Source organism: Gopherus flavomarginatus, chromosome 2 (assembly GCF_025201925.1).
Source record: "Gopherus flavomarginatus isolate rGopFla2 chromosome 2, rGopFla2.mat.asm, whole genome shotgun sequence".
Lineage (NCBI taxonomy): Eukaryota > Metazoa > Chordata > Testudines > Testudinidae > Gopherus > Gopherus flavomarginatus.
In genome coordinates this window covers 176,270,352-176,288,754 of record NC_066618.1, presented here as the reverse complement: position 1 = coordinate 176,288,754, position 18,403 = coordinate 176,270,352, and the positions used below count along the sequence as shown (strand labels likewise).

At 38.9% G+C, this 18,403-nt stretch overlaps 1 protein-coding gene across 2 annotated transcripts in view; it reads right to left on the bottom strand.

The window, feature by feature from the left end:
• GMDS (GDP-mannose 4,6-dehydratase) overlaps positions 1-18,403 on the bottom strand; it is a 550,007-nt gene that overhangs the window by 288,849 nt on the left and 242,755 nt on the right. For both annotated transcript variants that reach the window (XM_050940197.1, XM_050940196.1), the window contains exon 7: positions 449-576. In XM_050940197.1, the coding sequence (XP_050796154.1) occupies positions 449-576 (128 nt within the window). The remainder of the gene's footprint in view (positions 1-448; positions 577-18,403) is intronic.

Here is an 18,403-nt window from a genome sequence, read left to right as displayed (position 1 = left end):
TGAAGCTTCATTCTGAAGCAGAACCAACCAGACCTTTGATCGTCAGCATTAATGGTGTTTTTGCCCTGTCACAGTGAAAGGCCGCCAGCCTGCAGTGAGGTCTTTAAAGTCACGTTTCACTGCATCTTGCTATGATCTTAATGTTGGACATAAAAGTTTGCAGAAACAATTGGAGAAAAACTCTTTAAAATAGTTTCAGTTTATAGACCCCTCCCAGAGGAATTCAGTAAAGGAATGTAAACCTGAAGATTTATTTTTCTGTTCAGGTCATGGCTGGGGTAGCCCACTATGTACTGAACTCCCTAGTCTGAAACTGAGAGCAACACTAAGTTAACAGGCCTCTGTGGGTAAAAATTCCTGAGATACCCCTTATGCATTTTCACTGAAGTTATTGCATTAAACAGATCAATGGCACTGTTTCAAAAAGGGCACACGGCCAATAACCTACCTCAACGTAGTCTTTGGCATGGCCCCAGTCTCTTTTAGCATCCAGATTGCCCAAACTGAAATATTCCATCTGTCCGAGGTGAATCTTAGCTACTGATCGGCTAATTTTTCGAGTTACAAAGTTAGCCCCTGAAAGAGAGATAAAAGATATTATCAGCATAGTCACATGATGGATAACTGTCTTCTAGCCGAATCCCAAAGCTCAGCTCACAGCAACTTCTTTCAGTCTGTAACCACCCCCCTACACACATACTACCTAAACCATGCCATCATTTATCACTTGAGTAAGCTAAGAAGCTCGAAATATAAGTGTCACATTATCTCCAGTTTCACAGCAAACGTCTTTGTTTGTGGGACTTCTGAAGCATTCCTAATTTGCTGCCTCAGTATTCAACCCAGGCAGAAGGCCAATGAAAATCAATTGGAATGTCAGTTTCTAAACACAAAATGCAAAAGGTTACATAAAGAATGGAAGACAGGCATCTAAGACCATCCTCATATTTAAAAAAACAAAAACAAACCACACACATACAAATATATACTTTTTGTCTCTTAGTAAAGCTGCTGGTGAGACCCTTCAAAATTTAAACTTCCTTCAAAAGGTTTTACTGGTTAACTAGAAAGGAAGAATACATTCATTAACTAATTTGGGATTCTCTATCTCCACATTTGAGTAAGATATTGACACAGTGATAAACTCTATCATTTGGGAATTGCACACAGCTATACCATACCACAAATAGCTTGGTTCTACATATATGACTGCAAAATTCGCATACCTGTGCCTTCTCCTTGTAGAGTTGTTTCAAATTACATTTGGCTTCTCATATCTTTTCATCACAACATAGTTCTTTAGATACCTTAATACTAAGACTATGACTTCTATACTAATAAAAAAACACTGATCAACTGTTTGCTCCAAAAAAGGAAGTTAACTGAACCAGTACTGGGGACTGAGAATCAGGCTAAACAAGCTCAATGATATTAGTACCCTAATGCACTACTAGAATTAAAATGACATGACATTTACTGTGCCAAAGAATATGACTAACTAGTGGCATGGGCTACTTTATTCAAAGTGAAACAGCAGCATTAATACCATGAGCATAATCATTTCTCTTTCTAAAGTGATTATTGGTTGCTCATAACTAAAAGATTGGAAGGAAATCAGTGTGTCTAGAACTAGACATATTCATGATACAAAACAGCTCTTATGAGATCTACTTGTACATTTTCTATAGTTTGTCTTAGAAACGATCTTTCTTTGGACTTACTGCTTGATATATATTGCATATTCCAAACTAAAACCTTCTGTTACACAAAATAAGAAAACCATAGATACTGCTTGTGTGCTGTTTGACTGTCCCACAAAGTAAAAAATGGGATTATTTCTTCTGTATCATGAGCATCACAAGAATTGAAAAATTAAAGTCCCTCAGATCAGATTTATCAAAAGGATTCAGAGATATTTTGTTTTTGTTTGTCAAATGTTGAAGACTAAATATCATTCTGGTTTACTGGTTATTTTAAAATTTTAGGGAAACTTCTGTGATTACAGTTTTTATATTCTCTGGAAAAGCGACTCATACATGTAATAGACCACTGCACAGTTTGACACAGGGTCAGATTTTCAAAAGAATGTGCACACAAAATGTGTGCCCCCACCTGTTCGTGTGCAAACTCTGATGTGTGAACACAAACGTGCTTACGTACATAAGCAAACGAGCATGGGCATGCATGCACCTTGGAAGGTTTGGGCAATGCACCCAAGTGCAAATGCACTTTGGAAAAATCTAGTCCTGAAGTGATATTTTTTAATACATATCTTTGAAAAGTCAATGTGATGACTGATGTGTGAGTGCTGCCTTCTTGCTTATTACTTCCTGTTGATGCTCGTTTCCTGCTCCCTGAACTCAGTGTTCCAGTGCGTGCGTGCGTGCGTGTGTATACACACACATAGTGCTGGGTGTGTGCAGTTACTCAGCACCTGCCATATGGACTCTTATGTTTTGTTCACACTGTTGCTGACTAACTGGTTCACGGTTATTACATGTTTTGATAACCACCTACATGGGATCTTGCTTCAATTTCCTTGAGTTTTAGGATTGCTGTTCTGGGTGCATCACAATGATACAATCAGTAATAATCAACAGAACAATTCACTATAATTAAAATTTGTTAGTAAATTGAAATGTTACACATTAGCTGCAATTAAAAAATTCAGAAACTAAATCTAAGCACATGGAATTACAGAAAATGAAACTTCCTTCCTTTTGATGGCAATGTGGGATAATGGAAGAGACTGTGGTCTAGAAAATAAAGCAAGGAATCCTGATTAGGACACTTTGGGTCTAATTCTGGTGCTCTTAGGCCCAACACTGTTATAAGCTCCATGCAGACAAACACCTATATGTAGCTCATTGCAGGAACAAGTCCTCTGATAAGTTTGGAATATTACTGCAGGCTTGAAAAAGCTATGTACTCTAACTCCTCTGTGCATTGGCTTGTTATCTGCAAAATTAGTATAGGTGATGCACTTCACTAATAAAAAGAATGAGGAACACCTTAGAGACTAACAAATTTCACTTCACTAATGTTGATGGCAAAACTCCCACCAGCGTGGATGGGGCCAGGATTTCACCCAGTGTATTCTGCGTCTTATTTAATGGTAGTAAAGTGCTTTGAGATCTTCACATGGATTCTTGTTATTTGAAAAAGTGGAATTTATTTTAACTACTAGCCAGAACTATTAAGCACTACTTTAAGGTTTAACATTTTGCATTGAAAGTAGGTTATACTTCCTCCATGAACACAAGAGGCACTTTCAGCACTAAAGTCTTTTTCCAAGGACAGAGTTAAAGTATCCAGTCTTAGGTTTCAAACTGCAAAGGAGTTAAACTAGCAGCTTTCAGCACCACATTCCCATTCTCTGTATCAGCAGTGAGAGTAATAATCATCATCTGTATTGCAGCAAGCTTTACTGTGTTGAACTAGGCGGCTAAAGAATGACAGCTTCAGTTTTGGAATTATCATCTCCTGAGGGAACATAAAAAAACAAATGTTTTGGGGAAAAATTGTTCTGAGCAATCAAGTTACAATAGTATTCAAGTACAATCAATACTACCTGGGAAATGGGAGAAGTTTCACTGGCAACCACTAAAATCAATCATTAGTAGTTAGGTGCAGCAAGACAAAAAGTATTTACTACTTTTCTTGCTACAGAAAGAATTATGTTCAAAAATTTATTCTAAACACAAACAGAATATACCCCCAAAGGCAGAAATGAAGGATTAAAGAGGACCAAGATAAAAAAAAAAATCGGAAATGCTATTTTACAGGACTATTCTGCTAAATGTTCAGCAGAAACAGTTCAGTTCTCTTACTCTAAATATCACATAAAGCAGTTAATGAAACCTAAGCTACTGTTCATTTTGAGAAATGTGATCATGAATTTTTTCATGCGATTCTGTACCAAGGACTGAATGATGTTTCAGAGGCATTAAAATGACGTGGTTCAGAGATAATATTTAAATATCAATTCTCTTCAAATGTAATATCTTAAAATATCCTACTATACATCATGATTGAGCTCAAGCCGTTAACTGCACATCAAAACTAGAACTTAAACTGACGCTCACTACAGCCATACACAGCAGTTAACGTTATGACAGCAATTCCACTATAAAGCCTTATTTCTAGGGTTTATAATTTGGCTATACAAATTTGCTTTGGCCTGAAACTTGACAGACGTTATGTCTTGCTGCTTAGGAGTGATTCTATCTATAGATTTATATGTAGCTCTACAGATATCTTTACATAGCTGAAAATAAAATAAGGGCTGTGGCACAGAAATGGTTAGTAGCTTCTTTCTTCCTTAGGAGGTCTTCAGGACTCTCTAAGGTTTTATCTGTATTAGCTTTTCTCCCCTAAAATTTCTCACCATTGCTATTACCAGAGCTGCCTCACTGGTAAGAGAAACAGTAAGAGCATAAGTATAGACAGAGCACAAGCTTTGATGGTAGCACTGGTGAGAATTTTTAAGGAAAAAAAAGTTCCTCCCATTTATATCCCTCCTCCCAGTTGTGACCCTCCCTCAGTTCACAACAGACATGGATATTTGTCTCAGTGTTCTAAGAGTTAAGCTGTATTTAAAGCCTGTTTTGCATTCAAAATGACCAAAGGATCTAACTCCAAGTAAAACAATGACAGAATATTTTCTGTCCCTACAGAATAGCAGTGCTGTGTAAATCACTGTGAAAAGTTGCATCTAATCAGCAAACAATCTGAAGAACTGTTTGTAATAAATACAGAACTATTATATTTTCCAAAGGTAGGATTTACAGTATTCTGTGATGGGCACAAAAGTTAAATCCTAGCATACAGATTTATTAAAAGGACACAGAAATACACCAATAATCATCACTGGCAACAAAAATGTTATTTCAGTACATGCTCTCTATATAATTTTTCTTCACTAATTACAATATTTTCTTCTCTCAGAAAATATGTCCTGGACAGGGACGTGGCAGACATCAAAGAATTCTTTTAGAAGAAAAAAAATGGAACATTGTTTTCATTATTAAAATGTAAAAGTGTTACTTCTGTTCCAAGTTTATCGTATGCTGTTAACAGCACTTAGATAAACAGAGCAGCTTTTCTCTTATTGCAGGCTCACCCTTTTCCACCAAACTACTGATTTTTTAAAATAAACTTCATTTCATGTTCTATAGGTGAGTTGATCAAACACTTTTTTAAACCCTAATTATTCTTTAAAATGATATTATTGATGTTGAAGCAAACAGCTAAGTTAGGCCATGACTCAACAAAATACTCTCATGCTTAACTGCAAGCATATGATGAGTAGCCTCATACATTGCTTAACCACATTTAAACTACTAAAGTTAAGCACATGCTTTGCTGAATCCGGCCCTTCAGGCAACAAAAGTTCAGAAGTGCTGTCAGAACCTCAAAGTTACAAACACCAGCGTTACGAACTGACTAGTCAACTGTACACTTCATTTGGAACTGGAAGTATGCAATCAGGCAGCAGCAAACAAATCCCACTCCCCCGCAAATACAGTACGGTCTGGTATTAAATGTAACCTACTAAAAAAAATAAAGGGAAAGGTTTGATATCAGTTTCTGTGGAATCCGGATTTAGTGTAACAACACTAGCCTGTGCAATCAGATTTTGTACGAATTTCCCATACCTCTCTGCCTATGCAATTCAATGCCAACCGTCAGTACTTGGATCGCCTTACATATGCATAACTTACTTAAAACATATCGGGGGGAAAAGGAAGGTTTTAATTCACTAATCATAGGAAATAGTGGTAGAAAATTAGCTTTAAAAACAATCACACTGATATGTATTTCACCCATTTAAGACTTCCTTATAAAAACAAAAGTGAGAGATGAATGAACTGGTTTGAGCAGGATAATCTGCTTGCAACTTTGCCCCTTCCTTTACTCTGATACAGACTTTTAGATCATAGGCAGGTTTGATTAAAGTCACCCACTTGCTTTCCTGAGCTTTGTCATTTGGACCTTTTTTTGTTGGGATCTAATAGTGCTATTGGCTCTGCAGAGTTCCTTGGTAGAGGTGTGCCTGAGCTCACAACATGCCTGGGAAGCCTTAAAGCTCAGTATTATAGTTTGGAACCTGCATTGCAGTTTTCATGGACCACCCTCTGTTTATGTGGTTCTCGGAGAAGCTGCAGGCAAGAGAGGCCATGGCAGGATGGCTTCATAAGAATGGTACTGTCACAGGGTAAGAAAGGGATCGTGGAGGATCCAGGACCAGTGCAGAAGAAGAGCATACCAGCCCTTCTGAGACTCTGAAGAAGAACCACACCCGTGTGCACTCTCCCATCCAAAGGGCTGTCATTTAGGCACTGCCCTGCACTGAGGGTAGTATGAAGCTGCCATCAGCTGCACAAGTACAGATTGTCCCTTTTGAGGTCCCAGCATCCAGGATGAACAAGTAGGCTGGACTGTCTTTTTGATTCTGTGGACTGGTGTGGAGTAGAAGCATGAACCCACCTCCTTCTTAAGAGAGCAATGTGGGGGAGAAATCCCTGAGCTTCCTCAAATGCAATGCACCATGTCTGTCCCTGGCACCTGTAATGGGCATTGAAACAGCATTGGGTGAGACGCCCTGCAACTCCATTCCCACCTGGCCCATACGCTGTCAATTAATAATCATTTAAGTTACTGGCCTAAAAGATATGTGGAAAGCAACATTGTTAGTCCCAAGAATTTAGTGCATGTGTTTTAAATTGTTTAGAACTATCACATTCAGTATACGAGTTGTCCTCAAAATCAAATTCAATGAAAAAGATTTTTCAGTGACAGAGCAGTTAAAAATGTGTGCTGGTTTCCAGTGCTTTTGTCAGGCTCTAGCTAAAAATTGGTTTAACCATTTAGAACCTTAATTCTCAGTATTGGTTGGTAACTACAGCTATTGTCTTCATTTTAAAGCAGAAAATGAACGAACACTGTGCATAATCTGTCCTTGTTCCTTAGAACAGCAGTTTTCAGCCGGGGGTCTGTGGACCCTTGGGGGCTGCAGACTACATCTAAGATTTCCAAAGGGCTCCGCACATCCACTCAAAATTTTTTAGGGGGTCACGAGTGAAAAAAGGTTGAAAACCACTGACTTGGATGAATGTTTTAACACAGATTAAAACTGTAGCATTTTATTGAAAAGTACTTTTTTTTCAGCGGGAGTTTCTACAGTACTGTAAAATTTCCTCTGAAATTATATCAGGTTCAAATGACCTGTTGAACTACTATGATGTAACTGGAAACATGTCTTGCTGCACTTATTGTATATGAGCTTGTGTACGAATGTCCTTTTAAATGTGACTTGATAAATGTACAGGACCCAGTTCTCTGCAGACATAAATTGGAGCCACTGCTGTCAATTTATATCTGCAGAGAATCTGGCCCATTAGGTCAAAGTGAATGAGTTACACAACTGATATCAAAAAGTTCCATTGACATTATAACTTTGAATAAGAAAGTAAGAAAGAATACAAACCAGTGGAACAAAAATAAAAAGAATTTGATCAAATGCCAAAGAAAAAGCATCTGAGGGAAATTTCCATTTGGTCCATAATTCAAACTGTTGTGCCTAACTACTGCTGTGTAGTCAGTATTCTTCAGAAAGCTTCTTTCCTTGTGGACTCCAGAACTACAGCATTGTCCTGTTTTCGTGATGTTTCTCGTTTAAGTCAGGCTACATATCCTGTAGGGACAGACGAGGCAGTCAAGATCACCCACTGTTTTGAGACCACTATAAAACTTAAGCACAATGGGGTGAAATAAGGACAGAAAATTATCCAGGAAATGCATAGTTTGGCTTTGTCCTAGTAAGACAGATCCTTAAATAATTTTTAATTAAAATATTATATATGTGTGTATATATATCTATATAGATATTATATTAACAACATTATTAAGCGTGCAAAGTTAAGCATGTAATAATTAGGAAGTGCCAGAATTAACCTTAATCCAGCCCCTTTGTTTATATGTATTATGATATACTTTTACGATACATCCCCAGAGCAGGTCTAGTCTTTAATCGCAAACTATATTTTCCCACAGGACCCATGTCTCATCAGTGCACAGGATGGACTTGCTTTGTCGATGAATCAGGGTTGTGTAGTGAAGGAAGCTATTGTCTGCAGGACCCTTGATTTATTTCGTTAAGAAGCTAGAAGGTACATAGTGAAGGTGGCAGGGGATTGCAGGAAGAGCAAGGCGAATTTGGTTAAAATAGTTAGAACCCAGTTCTCCAGAGCAGCATTTCTCTCTGCCTCTGCCACAGAGTTCCTATGTGATGCTGGGTAAGTCACTTAGACAAAATTTTCACTGTTTGTGTGTTCCTCTTTTTCTGGGGGCTGGACTTCAGACCCTGGGGTCTGATCTGTAGAAGGCCTGAGCACTCATAGCTCCAACTGAAGTCAACGAGAGCTGTGCTTTGAGCATATAAAGTGCTATATAATGCCTAGTACTCTGAAAAATCAGGTCCCAGGTATCTAAAATTGGGCATCCACAACTAGTGTACACTTTTGAATTTATTCTCTGGGTCTCATTTTCCCATCTGTAAAATGGAGATAATATCCCATCATCTTGCAGAGGTGTTGTGAAAATAAATTCATTAACATCTGTGATGCACTCAGATACTACAGTGATGAACAGCATGGAAAAAGTCCATGAAGAAATTAATAATCCTGTTTTCAGAGCAGGGTTTGAATACTGTTCAGTAAATAAGGCCTGAGGCCACACAACAAGGATAAAACAAAAATACTGAGCACCATCCTGTGCACTAAATGAGAGATGGGTCCTGTTGAAAAATAGTATATTATTGTGTAATTAAAGATTATATAATAATACATACACACAAGTGGGCTGAACTCAGGTTGTTCAGGCAACCTTAATTTCCTAACTTTTGAGTGCTTGACTTTGCCCCCTTAAATGTTCTTTTCACGTATTTTACATTTACATTCTCTTATAGACACTACTGAATTAGGATTAAAGAAAAAGCAACAACTTTTGTGCTCACTGAGCATATAAACAATTTATTGCAGTTCTAATCTAGAACTAACTCCACTCCCTAAACAAGACTCCTGCATTTTACAGGGCTTCCAAGTTGCAGTAAAGCGTCAAATGTTCTCAGTGGGCAGTTTGGAGGGGGAGAAAAATCATTCAAATTTAACCCTGAACCCCACATGAACCTAACCCTTGGAGGCTGAATATTTTCCACTCTCCTGCCATCTACTGCTCCACTGCACGTGGTAATCTTTGGCAACCCCACTGAGAGCTGCCTGGGCTATGGCTCTGTTCAGACAGGGTGTAGAAAGAAAAGACACTGAGAATGTCATGGCTGACTGACCAGACTACTGAGATCAGAGAGATTATGCCTCGTTTGCTCACCAAGCCCTGCCAAAAGCAACACTAGTTAACTGCAGGTACTCAAAACCCAACAGGCAAGTTTAAAGGAATTTCAGGCTTAAAAGAGGACCATTCATAATGTGCATTTGTTGGGGATACTGTAGCTACCATCTTTTGGCAATTATTCATCAGTGATTCTTTAATAAAAGTTCCCTCTGCCCATCATTGAATACATTTTCTTTCAGATATTATTTACAGTTGCACCTGATTTGGAGTTAAAGGACAGACAAGTCCAGAGAAGACCCAGGGTTTATTAAAGAATAAACAAAAAGGACTTAATAGCCATCCAACTGAATGGAGATAAACAGAGAAAATCCACAGCTGTTATTGTAAAACAGCTACACTCTGTTCTTCTCCAGGCTCTGAAATGTTGCACAGTATGGAAGTATGAGAGCTTGGAACTTACATGCATAACCCTTATATATCATCTCATGACAAGGGACCTCCCTTGTGCCAGAGTCAAATCTACCTCTCTTCACAGGCACCTCCAATTCTAAACAAAATGGTCGGAGAATCTGCTCCCAGAAATTCTGATTCAGGAAAGATCATTTTAAAGTCCCTACAGTATCATTTTCCTTGTGTCCTTCTGTTTTGAGTTTCTGACCCACACTTTGTCTCATACTTAGTTCTTAACACTTTCAGGGGTACTGCACAGCATGTTTACATACAGAGTACACTGTACATTCCAAACAGATGAATGTAAAAATTTAGCACTATTTAACAACTGTGTTAGAACTGGAAAAACAAATTATATTATACATCTTCCTAAAAGTAATGATATGCCATTACATTCCCACCCTCACCTTCGCTTATTTCAACCAGCAGCAGTAGGAAGTGAAGGTACAGCAGTCAAGCACTGATTATGAAAACGGCTGTGACTCTCCCTTATCTCTGTTCTGGGGAACAGTCAAACACACTACAGTGGGACATGCTGCCAAAGGAGCTTCAGACCTGTGGTTGGTGAGTGTTTGGTGTGACTATGTGCTATTCCAATCACTAAAGATCACTGGGAGTGCTGCTGCTCTTAACAGGCAGCTACTGCCATTCTTTCCCCTTTCCTGTTGCTCCACTCTGTCTGCTTGGCTGGGAGTTAGGAAGGAAGACAGAAAAAGCTACATGAGAGAGGAGGAGCAGACATCTCCCCCATAACCCCAGCTGCTTTGGAGCCAACAGGCCCTGTTGTTTTGATGATTCCTGGCCCCATTTAGTCTTATTTCCTCTTTGCCTGCAAGAACACAAAGTGGAGGTGAGAATATTGCAAGGCCCTCAGCATCACATGGGGACTTCTAAAATGCTTAGGCCTTTCCCTCCTGGAAATCACTCCTCTTTACTAGAATTAGAAACAACAGCCCTGATGCTGACTTAGGTATGTGGGTTTTACACCCGTGTATCCCATCTATTACAATGGAGTCACTCCTGGTTTGTACCAGTGTAAACAAAAGGAGAGACTGGCCCATTTGTTAAAATTATTAAGTAAAAAAAAAAATATAGAAATCCCACATTCTGCAGTGTTTTATTTTTGGTATAGACATGCACCGTTACAAAAATAGGTTTGAAATACAAAGCTGGCTGTTATTGTTCTTTTTGACAGCTTTCTTAGTTAAGCTTCTTTGAATAGGACCTTCCCTAACAGCCCCCTTTTTTGACTCATAACCTTAGTGACAGTCAAGCAGCCAGGCAGAGCCACTTCGTATAATTTATTATGCGAAGCAGCTTTTAATAAAAAATGCACTGGCAGGTAGCCATGTTAAAGCAGGAAAGGCCCAGTAAGAACCTCCTACAATATAAAAGTCTCTGTTGTTCTCATTACTGTGAAGCAGGAAAACCCTTTAAAGGCTTTTGATCCAAACTGTCATTCGACAGAGACTGTGGACAAGACAAATGGCTGTAAAACAAGGCAATTGGATTTCCTACTGCTACAATATCTTACTTGGCTCCCATGACACAATTTGTCTGTTATTCTCTCTTGCCATGGTAAAGTAAACTTACCGGCTACCCAGAAAACAGATGAGTGTAATCAGGCCTTTATAAATGATATCTTTTCACCCAAGGAAAGCAAATAACTTTGCTTCCCCTATAATAACTGTTTCTAATACTTCATTTATTCTTTAAATTGTTTATAAAACACTTCAAGAGAGGTCAAGCTCAGAGGGCAATAATAATTAAAGATTAAGGAGAGCATCTAAGTATTTTGTGCCTGTGAGTAAACACTGGGGCAATTATTATGATATGGAAAACATCTATTACGAGTTTGGCTCTGTATTTATTTATGAGTTTCTTGATTCATATGTTGCTTGCATCCCACACGGATTCTTCACCTTTCTTACACCTATTTTCAATTCACATTTAAGCAGCTGGAGTGTTTCATGAAAACCTATCAATGAAAATAATCATAGCCTTCACCACTCCCTTCTTTGGAAAATTATCTTGAATTTTTTCCCAAATCCCTCCAGGAGGCATCAGTCCTCCCTGCATAATGAGCTACAGGTTCCAGTCCACAGGAGGAAAGGACCGTGCACTAGCTTTGGGGACAATGGCAGTCCTTTGGTCTTTGGCAATTTGCTTCTATTAGAACTCAGATACAAGGGCATCTTCTGGCTACAGCTGCTTGAGGAACCATTCTTGGGTAGGAAGAGGGGGCAGAGAAAAGGTAATATGGTTCAGTTCTGTGTTATCTTTTTGCATGGCAACTCCATGGCTAGTGGTGAGTTTATGTCCCTCCAGCTGCTCCCAACCTGCTGCATCCTTGCTGCTTCCACTAGGGTGCAGTCCTCCAAGCACAGAGAAGTTCATCTGTGTCATAAAGGGTTAATGTTCTTTTACCTGTAAAGGGTTAACACAGGGAACCAAACACCTGACCAGAGGACCAATCAGGAAACAAGACTTTTTCAGATCTGGGTGGAGGGAAGTTTTGGGTGTGAGTCCTTTGTTCTTGGTCTGTTCTTTTCTCGGCTCTGAGAGTGATCTTTCTATCTCCTGGCTTTCTAATCTTCTGTTTCCAAGTTGTAAGTACAAGGATAGTAAGACAATAGGTTTATATTGTTTTCTTTTGTATTTACATGTGTGTAGTTGCTGGAATGTTTTAAATTGCATTCTTTTTGGATAAGGCTGTTTATTCATTTTTTTCCTTTAAGCAATTGACCCTGTATATTGTCACCTTGATACAGAGACCCTTTTATGTCCTTTTTCATTCTTTTTATATAAAGCTTTCTTTTTAAGACCTGTTGGAGTTTTTCTTTAGTGGGGACTCCAGGGAATTGAGTCTGCAGCTCACCAGGGAATTGGTGGGAGGAAGAAGTCAGGGGGAAAATCTCTTTGTGTTAGATTTACTAAGCCTGACTTTGCATACCCTCTGGGTGAGGGGGAAGAGAGATTAGATCTCTTGGTACTTGTGTTTCCAGGACTGGAAGCAGGGAATCTCCTAGGGTTGTCCAGGGAGGGGAGCCTGGGAGGAAGTAACAAGGAAACAAGGGGAGGGGGTTATTTCCCTTTGTTGTAAGACTCAAGGCATCTGAGTCTGGGGGTCCCCCAGGGAAGGTTTTGGGGAGACCACAGTGAGCTAGGCACTGTATAATTCCTAGCTGGTGGCAGCAATACCAGGGCCAAGCTGGTAACTAAGCTTGGAGGTTTTCATGCTAACACCCATATTTTGGACGCTAAGGTCCAGATCTGGGAAGAAATGTTATGACAATCTGTTCCCCGCTTTTTCCTCACAGGTCAGGGCCAGTAGGCATGTGAGCTCTATGGTATTAACACAGGAGGCAGCATTGGACAACCAAACCCAGTTCCTCACTCTACGGAGCCACATGAGCACCAGGAACTTCCCTTCTCCCAAAAGGGAACTTCAAAATGTCTCTACCCTCTAAAAACAGAAGCGGTTCCAGAGTTGGGAAGGGGCATGGCTTGACAGCCCCTCTTCCCCATCCCCTCCATGGGGAACAACCACTGACCTTCACACATCCCATTGGCCTGGGATATCAACATTTCCCCTCCCCAAAGTACATGATGCTTATCATCCTCAATTTTAGGAGAGAAATTAGGATGACGGGCATGGGGATGGAACCAGAGGTTATGGAGCGGGAAAGGGGTAATGCTGCAGCCAAAAATATGGATTTCCAAGGTTTAAATAAAAGGGAGATATATTTAAAATAAGAGAAGGAAGAATTTACACCCATAGCAAATTTTTTTTTGACATAAATGTATGTATGCATGCACGTGTGCGCTCACACACACACTCCTGTCTTATAGGCCGGGTGAAATGCAAATTTAAAGACAGAAAGGATATAAATAAAAAAGACTAGGATTAAAAATATTTGTAAGCAATGGAGCAGGCAGAGTTAAATAGAAAGAGATTATTCTGGGGGTAGCCGTGTTAGTTTGTACCCACAAAAACAACAAGGAGTCCGGTGGCACCTTAAAAACTAACAGGTTTATTTGGGCATAAGCTTTCATGGGTAAAAAACCTCACTTCTTCAGATGCATTTGAAGGGGCCACCGGACTCCTTGCTGGTTTTGTACCAGCATGGCTGTGTAACTAGTCATGTGCCTATTTTTATCATGTTTGCTTAGTTTATACATTTTATCTCATCTCCCACATCACCTGTTCTCTGACTTACCTTTATAACATCAATCTTGCAATTGGATCTGCTAGTGTAGACAATTTTCATTCCAATGAAGTTAATGGGCTTATGCATGGGCAATGCAGTCTGTGCTAGCTGGCTTCATTGCAGGATTGAGGTTTTAGGGCTTATTCTTATTAAATTTATAGTTAACTTTAAACACATGAACAAGCCCATTAATTTCAATAGGACTGCTCCTGTGCTTAAACACTTTACTGGGATAAGGCCTGAGTGCTTTAATGCCTGGTAGGACCAAGCCAATGGGTAATCTCAATGAAATCAGCGAAGTACCTGTGTAATTCTTTGCAGGATCAAAGCCTAAGCCTACGTCTACACCACAGAGACTGTACCCGCATAGCTATGTCAGTGTAGCTTTGCCGGCATTGCCCTGTAATATAGGCGCAGCCTACATCAATGGAAGGGGTTTTTCCATTGGCATAGGAACGCCACCTTCTAGAACAAAGTTACCGCCGTTGACAGAAGCATTCTTCCATCAGCATAGCTATGTCTCATGGGGACTGAGTCAGGAGAGTATCTCAGTCAGGGGAGTAGTGTTTTCACACCTCTGACTGACATAGCTATATCCATCTAGCTTTTAAATACAGGCCAAGCCTTAGACTGGAAGCTACCTTTTATTCTGATGTGTTTGTTCAGCACAGTGCATATACAAGTGACTTGGAATACATTTGAGCACTGTTGCATTGCAATGCCCCGCGCCTCCTAGGTGTTGCACAGCATTGGACCTGTGCCTGTGTGAAGCCCCAATGATTTCGTTTTGCAATTTACAAACAGGATAAGACAGACAGCCAGAAAGACTAACATTTTGCAAATATATGTGGAGCAAAGAATATAGATTTTCATTAGGTTTGAATAAGAAATTACTTTTCACTAAAGATACATTTTAGACTGTTGCACAAACCAGTTCTCATAACATCTCACCTTCCAATTCATAAATGAGGTGTTGGGGGAGGGTGGTAAGACTATGCCAGCAAACTTATTTACAAATAATAAACCAAAGCACAGACAGTAAGTTTGCAGAGGGATTTGAAGACAGTCAGTAGTATAGGTATATATGTATCAAGCAAAAGCAAAACGGTGATTCTCAGGAGTCCCATTACCTACTTATATCCATGAGCACATTCACTGGATGTTATTAGAGTAATTAAATAATATATTATTCATGATATAAAATGCTGTATTTTCCCGGTTCCTATGATAAGAAGGTAAGACAAACAAATACTGGTGCAACAATCTGATTTCATGTTTTGAGGGTGTTTGTGTGTTTGTTTTGTGGGGATTTTGTTTGTTTTTTACTCACCATGTTTCCCCAATCAAATTAAAACTGTCATGTTGATTTTGGTGCAAATTTATGTTTTGTCCAAGTATGTTTAACAAAACGTCAGATCAACAGAAATAATTCCAATAATGTATTTCAGTTTCAGTGAAAACAGCTTTTTCCTTGGATCAAAATATTCCGACATTATTTGCAACACCAACACTGCAGTGTTGTATTCATGCGTGAGAGCCAAAAAGTGAAACAGACTATGTACAAAAGTAAATCTGACACATCCAAGCAAAATATAAGTGTAAAATGTAAACAGAAAGCATGAATGGTGAAAAGTCCATTAGATTTTTCAAATATTTCAATTATTGAAATCCATGGTGTTACTCATAACATAGAAATTTTTTTTTCAAATGAATGACTTAATTCAACTGTGGCCTTTCCCCATAAATAAGTACTGTGGAGTAAAAGTATAAGGCAGCTAAATCCATACTTTCTATTTATTTGAACTTGGTCACATTAGATATGTGATAAATTCTGCTTTAAGAAGTAAGTAACCACAGGATTGTGAATTTTCGGAGATGGTTTCTTAACCTTATACTCTTACTGTGTTCTGTTTATCTAAAGAATTCTGTAATGCATCAATCAGCATGGCATTTAGGCACAGAGGTAGTCACAGTGCTTTGAAAATGAGTACTATGAATGAGTACTATGTAAGTGATGTTATTCATATTAAATAGTAAATGTGGAAATTACCAATGTGACCTAACTGAACTATCATTTACCTCTCACTGATCACCAAAAAAGCTTTGTATTAATGCATGCATACAAAGTTAGGCCCAGATCCTACAAAACACTGAATTCAATGGGACTACTTATGTGTATAACGGTTTCCAGAATCTGGATTTTATTTCCTAACCTCTCCCCTCCCCCATGGTGTTCATGAAAGAGAAGAGCTCAGATTATGTAAAAAATAAAGCTTCCCAATCAGCAGAGAAGGTTTTAAAAACCCTGAAGGGTTCAAGAGAAACTCTTTGCAGCTGGTGGCTGCATAAACATTCCTTTTGGATGCTCTGTAGAACAACAAATGGCATTTAACCTCAGAGGAGGCCATTTGCCTCATCCCCTTCAGACAGGGAATGAGAACAATATTCATGGCCCTATCAAAAAGGGGGGGAAGATATGGGGGATATGATTGTCTCATGAAAGGGTGATGGATTCTCAGGATCCTATCTGAACCACTGTGGTTGTCAAGTGTGCCAAAGGACAAAGTCTGGATTCTAGTGGTTGGGAGGGGCGAGTGTACCAGAAAAAATGGGCACACTGTATATATGTGACTTCGCTTCTAGTTAAACATAATCCAAGTTAAAACAAACAAAATAATACAACTTAAAAGCCTAGTTTGTATGTGAAAAACAAAACAAAAAGCCCCCTCCTAAGGGGTGAATTTAGATATTAAAGATCCGATTCTCTGGATAAGTCAGCAGATGTTCATGATTTTTTTTTTGCTGGAAAAGTAGTATATGGCAGGAAACCTCATGGAAATGAGAACGAAACATAAATGTGATCTACAACTGTAAATCCAGCATCTGCTGTTAAACAACATATGTCTGAGAACAATTTCCATATTAATGGTCCAGATATGAAAAGACATACAATAAAATCCAGCGAAACCAGATTACTAAAATTGTCATTGCTCTTATGATCTTAAATAATTCCACAATAAACATGCACTCTGATTAGGAAAAAGGAAATAAGAGCATTATATTAGAAAATAGTGAAATTGTAAAGTGTGTAGAATAAGTAAATAATATCCTTGATAAGTGTTTAAAATATTGTTGAAAAGGTTGTTGTTGCTGGGTGTTTTTATTTATTTATTTTTTTTTTATTTCACAAAGTGTTTCATTTAGATGGATTTCTTCTTCAACAGCATTGCTTGTTACATGGTTTTAGTACCAGATTTACATTGCCTGTCTGTCTAGTGAGGAGCATTTCTTTTAAACAGATTTTGTTCATACTTAGTTAAAAATCACTTAGAAAAGTTAGATGCCTGCAAGTCACCAGAGCCTGATGAAATGCATCCTAGAATACTCAAGGAGCTAATAGAGCAGGTATCTGAGCCTCTACCTATTATCTTTAGAAAATCATGGGAGATGGGAGAGATTCCAGAAGACTGGAAAAGGGAAAATATAGTGACCATCTATAAAAAGGGAAATAAAAACAAACCAGGAAACTACAGACCAGTTAGTTTAACTTCTGTGCCAAGGAAGATAATGGAACAAGTAATTAAGGAAATCATCTGCAAACACTTGGCAGGTGGTAAGGTGATAGGGAATAGCCAGCATGGATTTGTAATGAACAAATTGTGTCAAACCAATCTGATAGCTTTCTTTGATAGGATAACGAGTCTTGTGGATAAAGGAGGTGGATGTGATATACCTAGACTTTAGTAAGGCATTTGATACGGTCTCGCATGATACTCTTATTGATAAAATAGGCAAATACGATTTAGATGAGGCTACTATAAGGTGGGTGCATAACTGGCTGGATAAGCATACTCAGAGAGTAGTTATTAATGGTTCTCAATCCTGCTGGAAAGGTATAACAAGTGGGGTTCCGCAGGGGTCTGTTTTGGGACCGGCTCTGTTCAATATCTTCATCAACAACTTAGATATTGGCATAGAAAGTACGCTTATTAAGTTTGCAGATGATACCAAACTGGAAGGGATTGCAACTGCTTTGGAAGACAGGGTCAAAATTCAAAATGATCTGGACAAATTGGAGAAATGGTCTGAGGTAAACGGGATGAAGTTTAACTAAGACAAATGCAAAGTGCTCCACTTAGGAAGGAACAATCAGTTTCACACATACAGAATGGGAGGAGACTGTCTAGGAAGGAGTACAGCAGAAAGGGATCTAGGGGTTATAGTGGACCACAAGCTAAATGTGAGTCAACAGTGTGATGCTGTTGCAAAAAAAGCAAACGTGATTCTGGGATGCATTAACAGGTGTGTTGTGAGCAAGACACGAAAAGTCATTCTTCTGCTCTACTCTGTGCTGGTTAGGCCTCAACTGGAGTATTTTGTCCAGTTCTGGG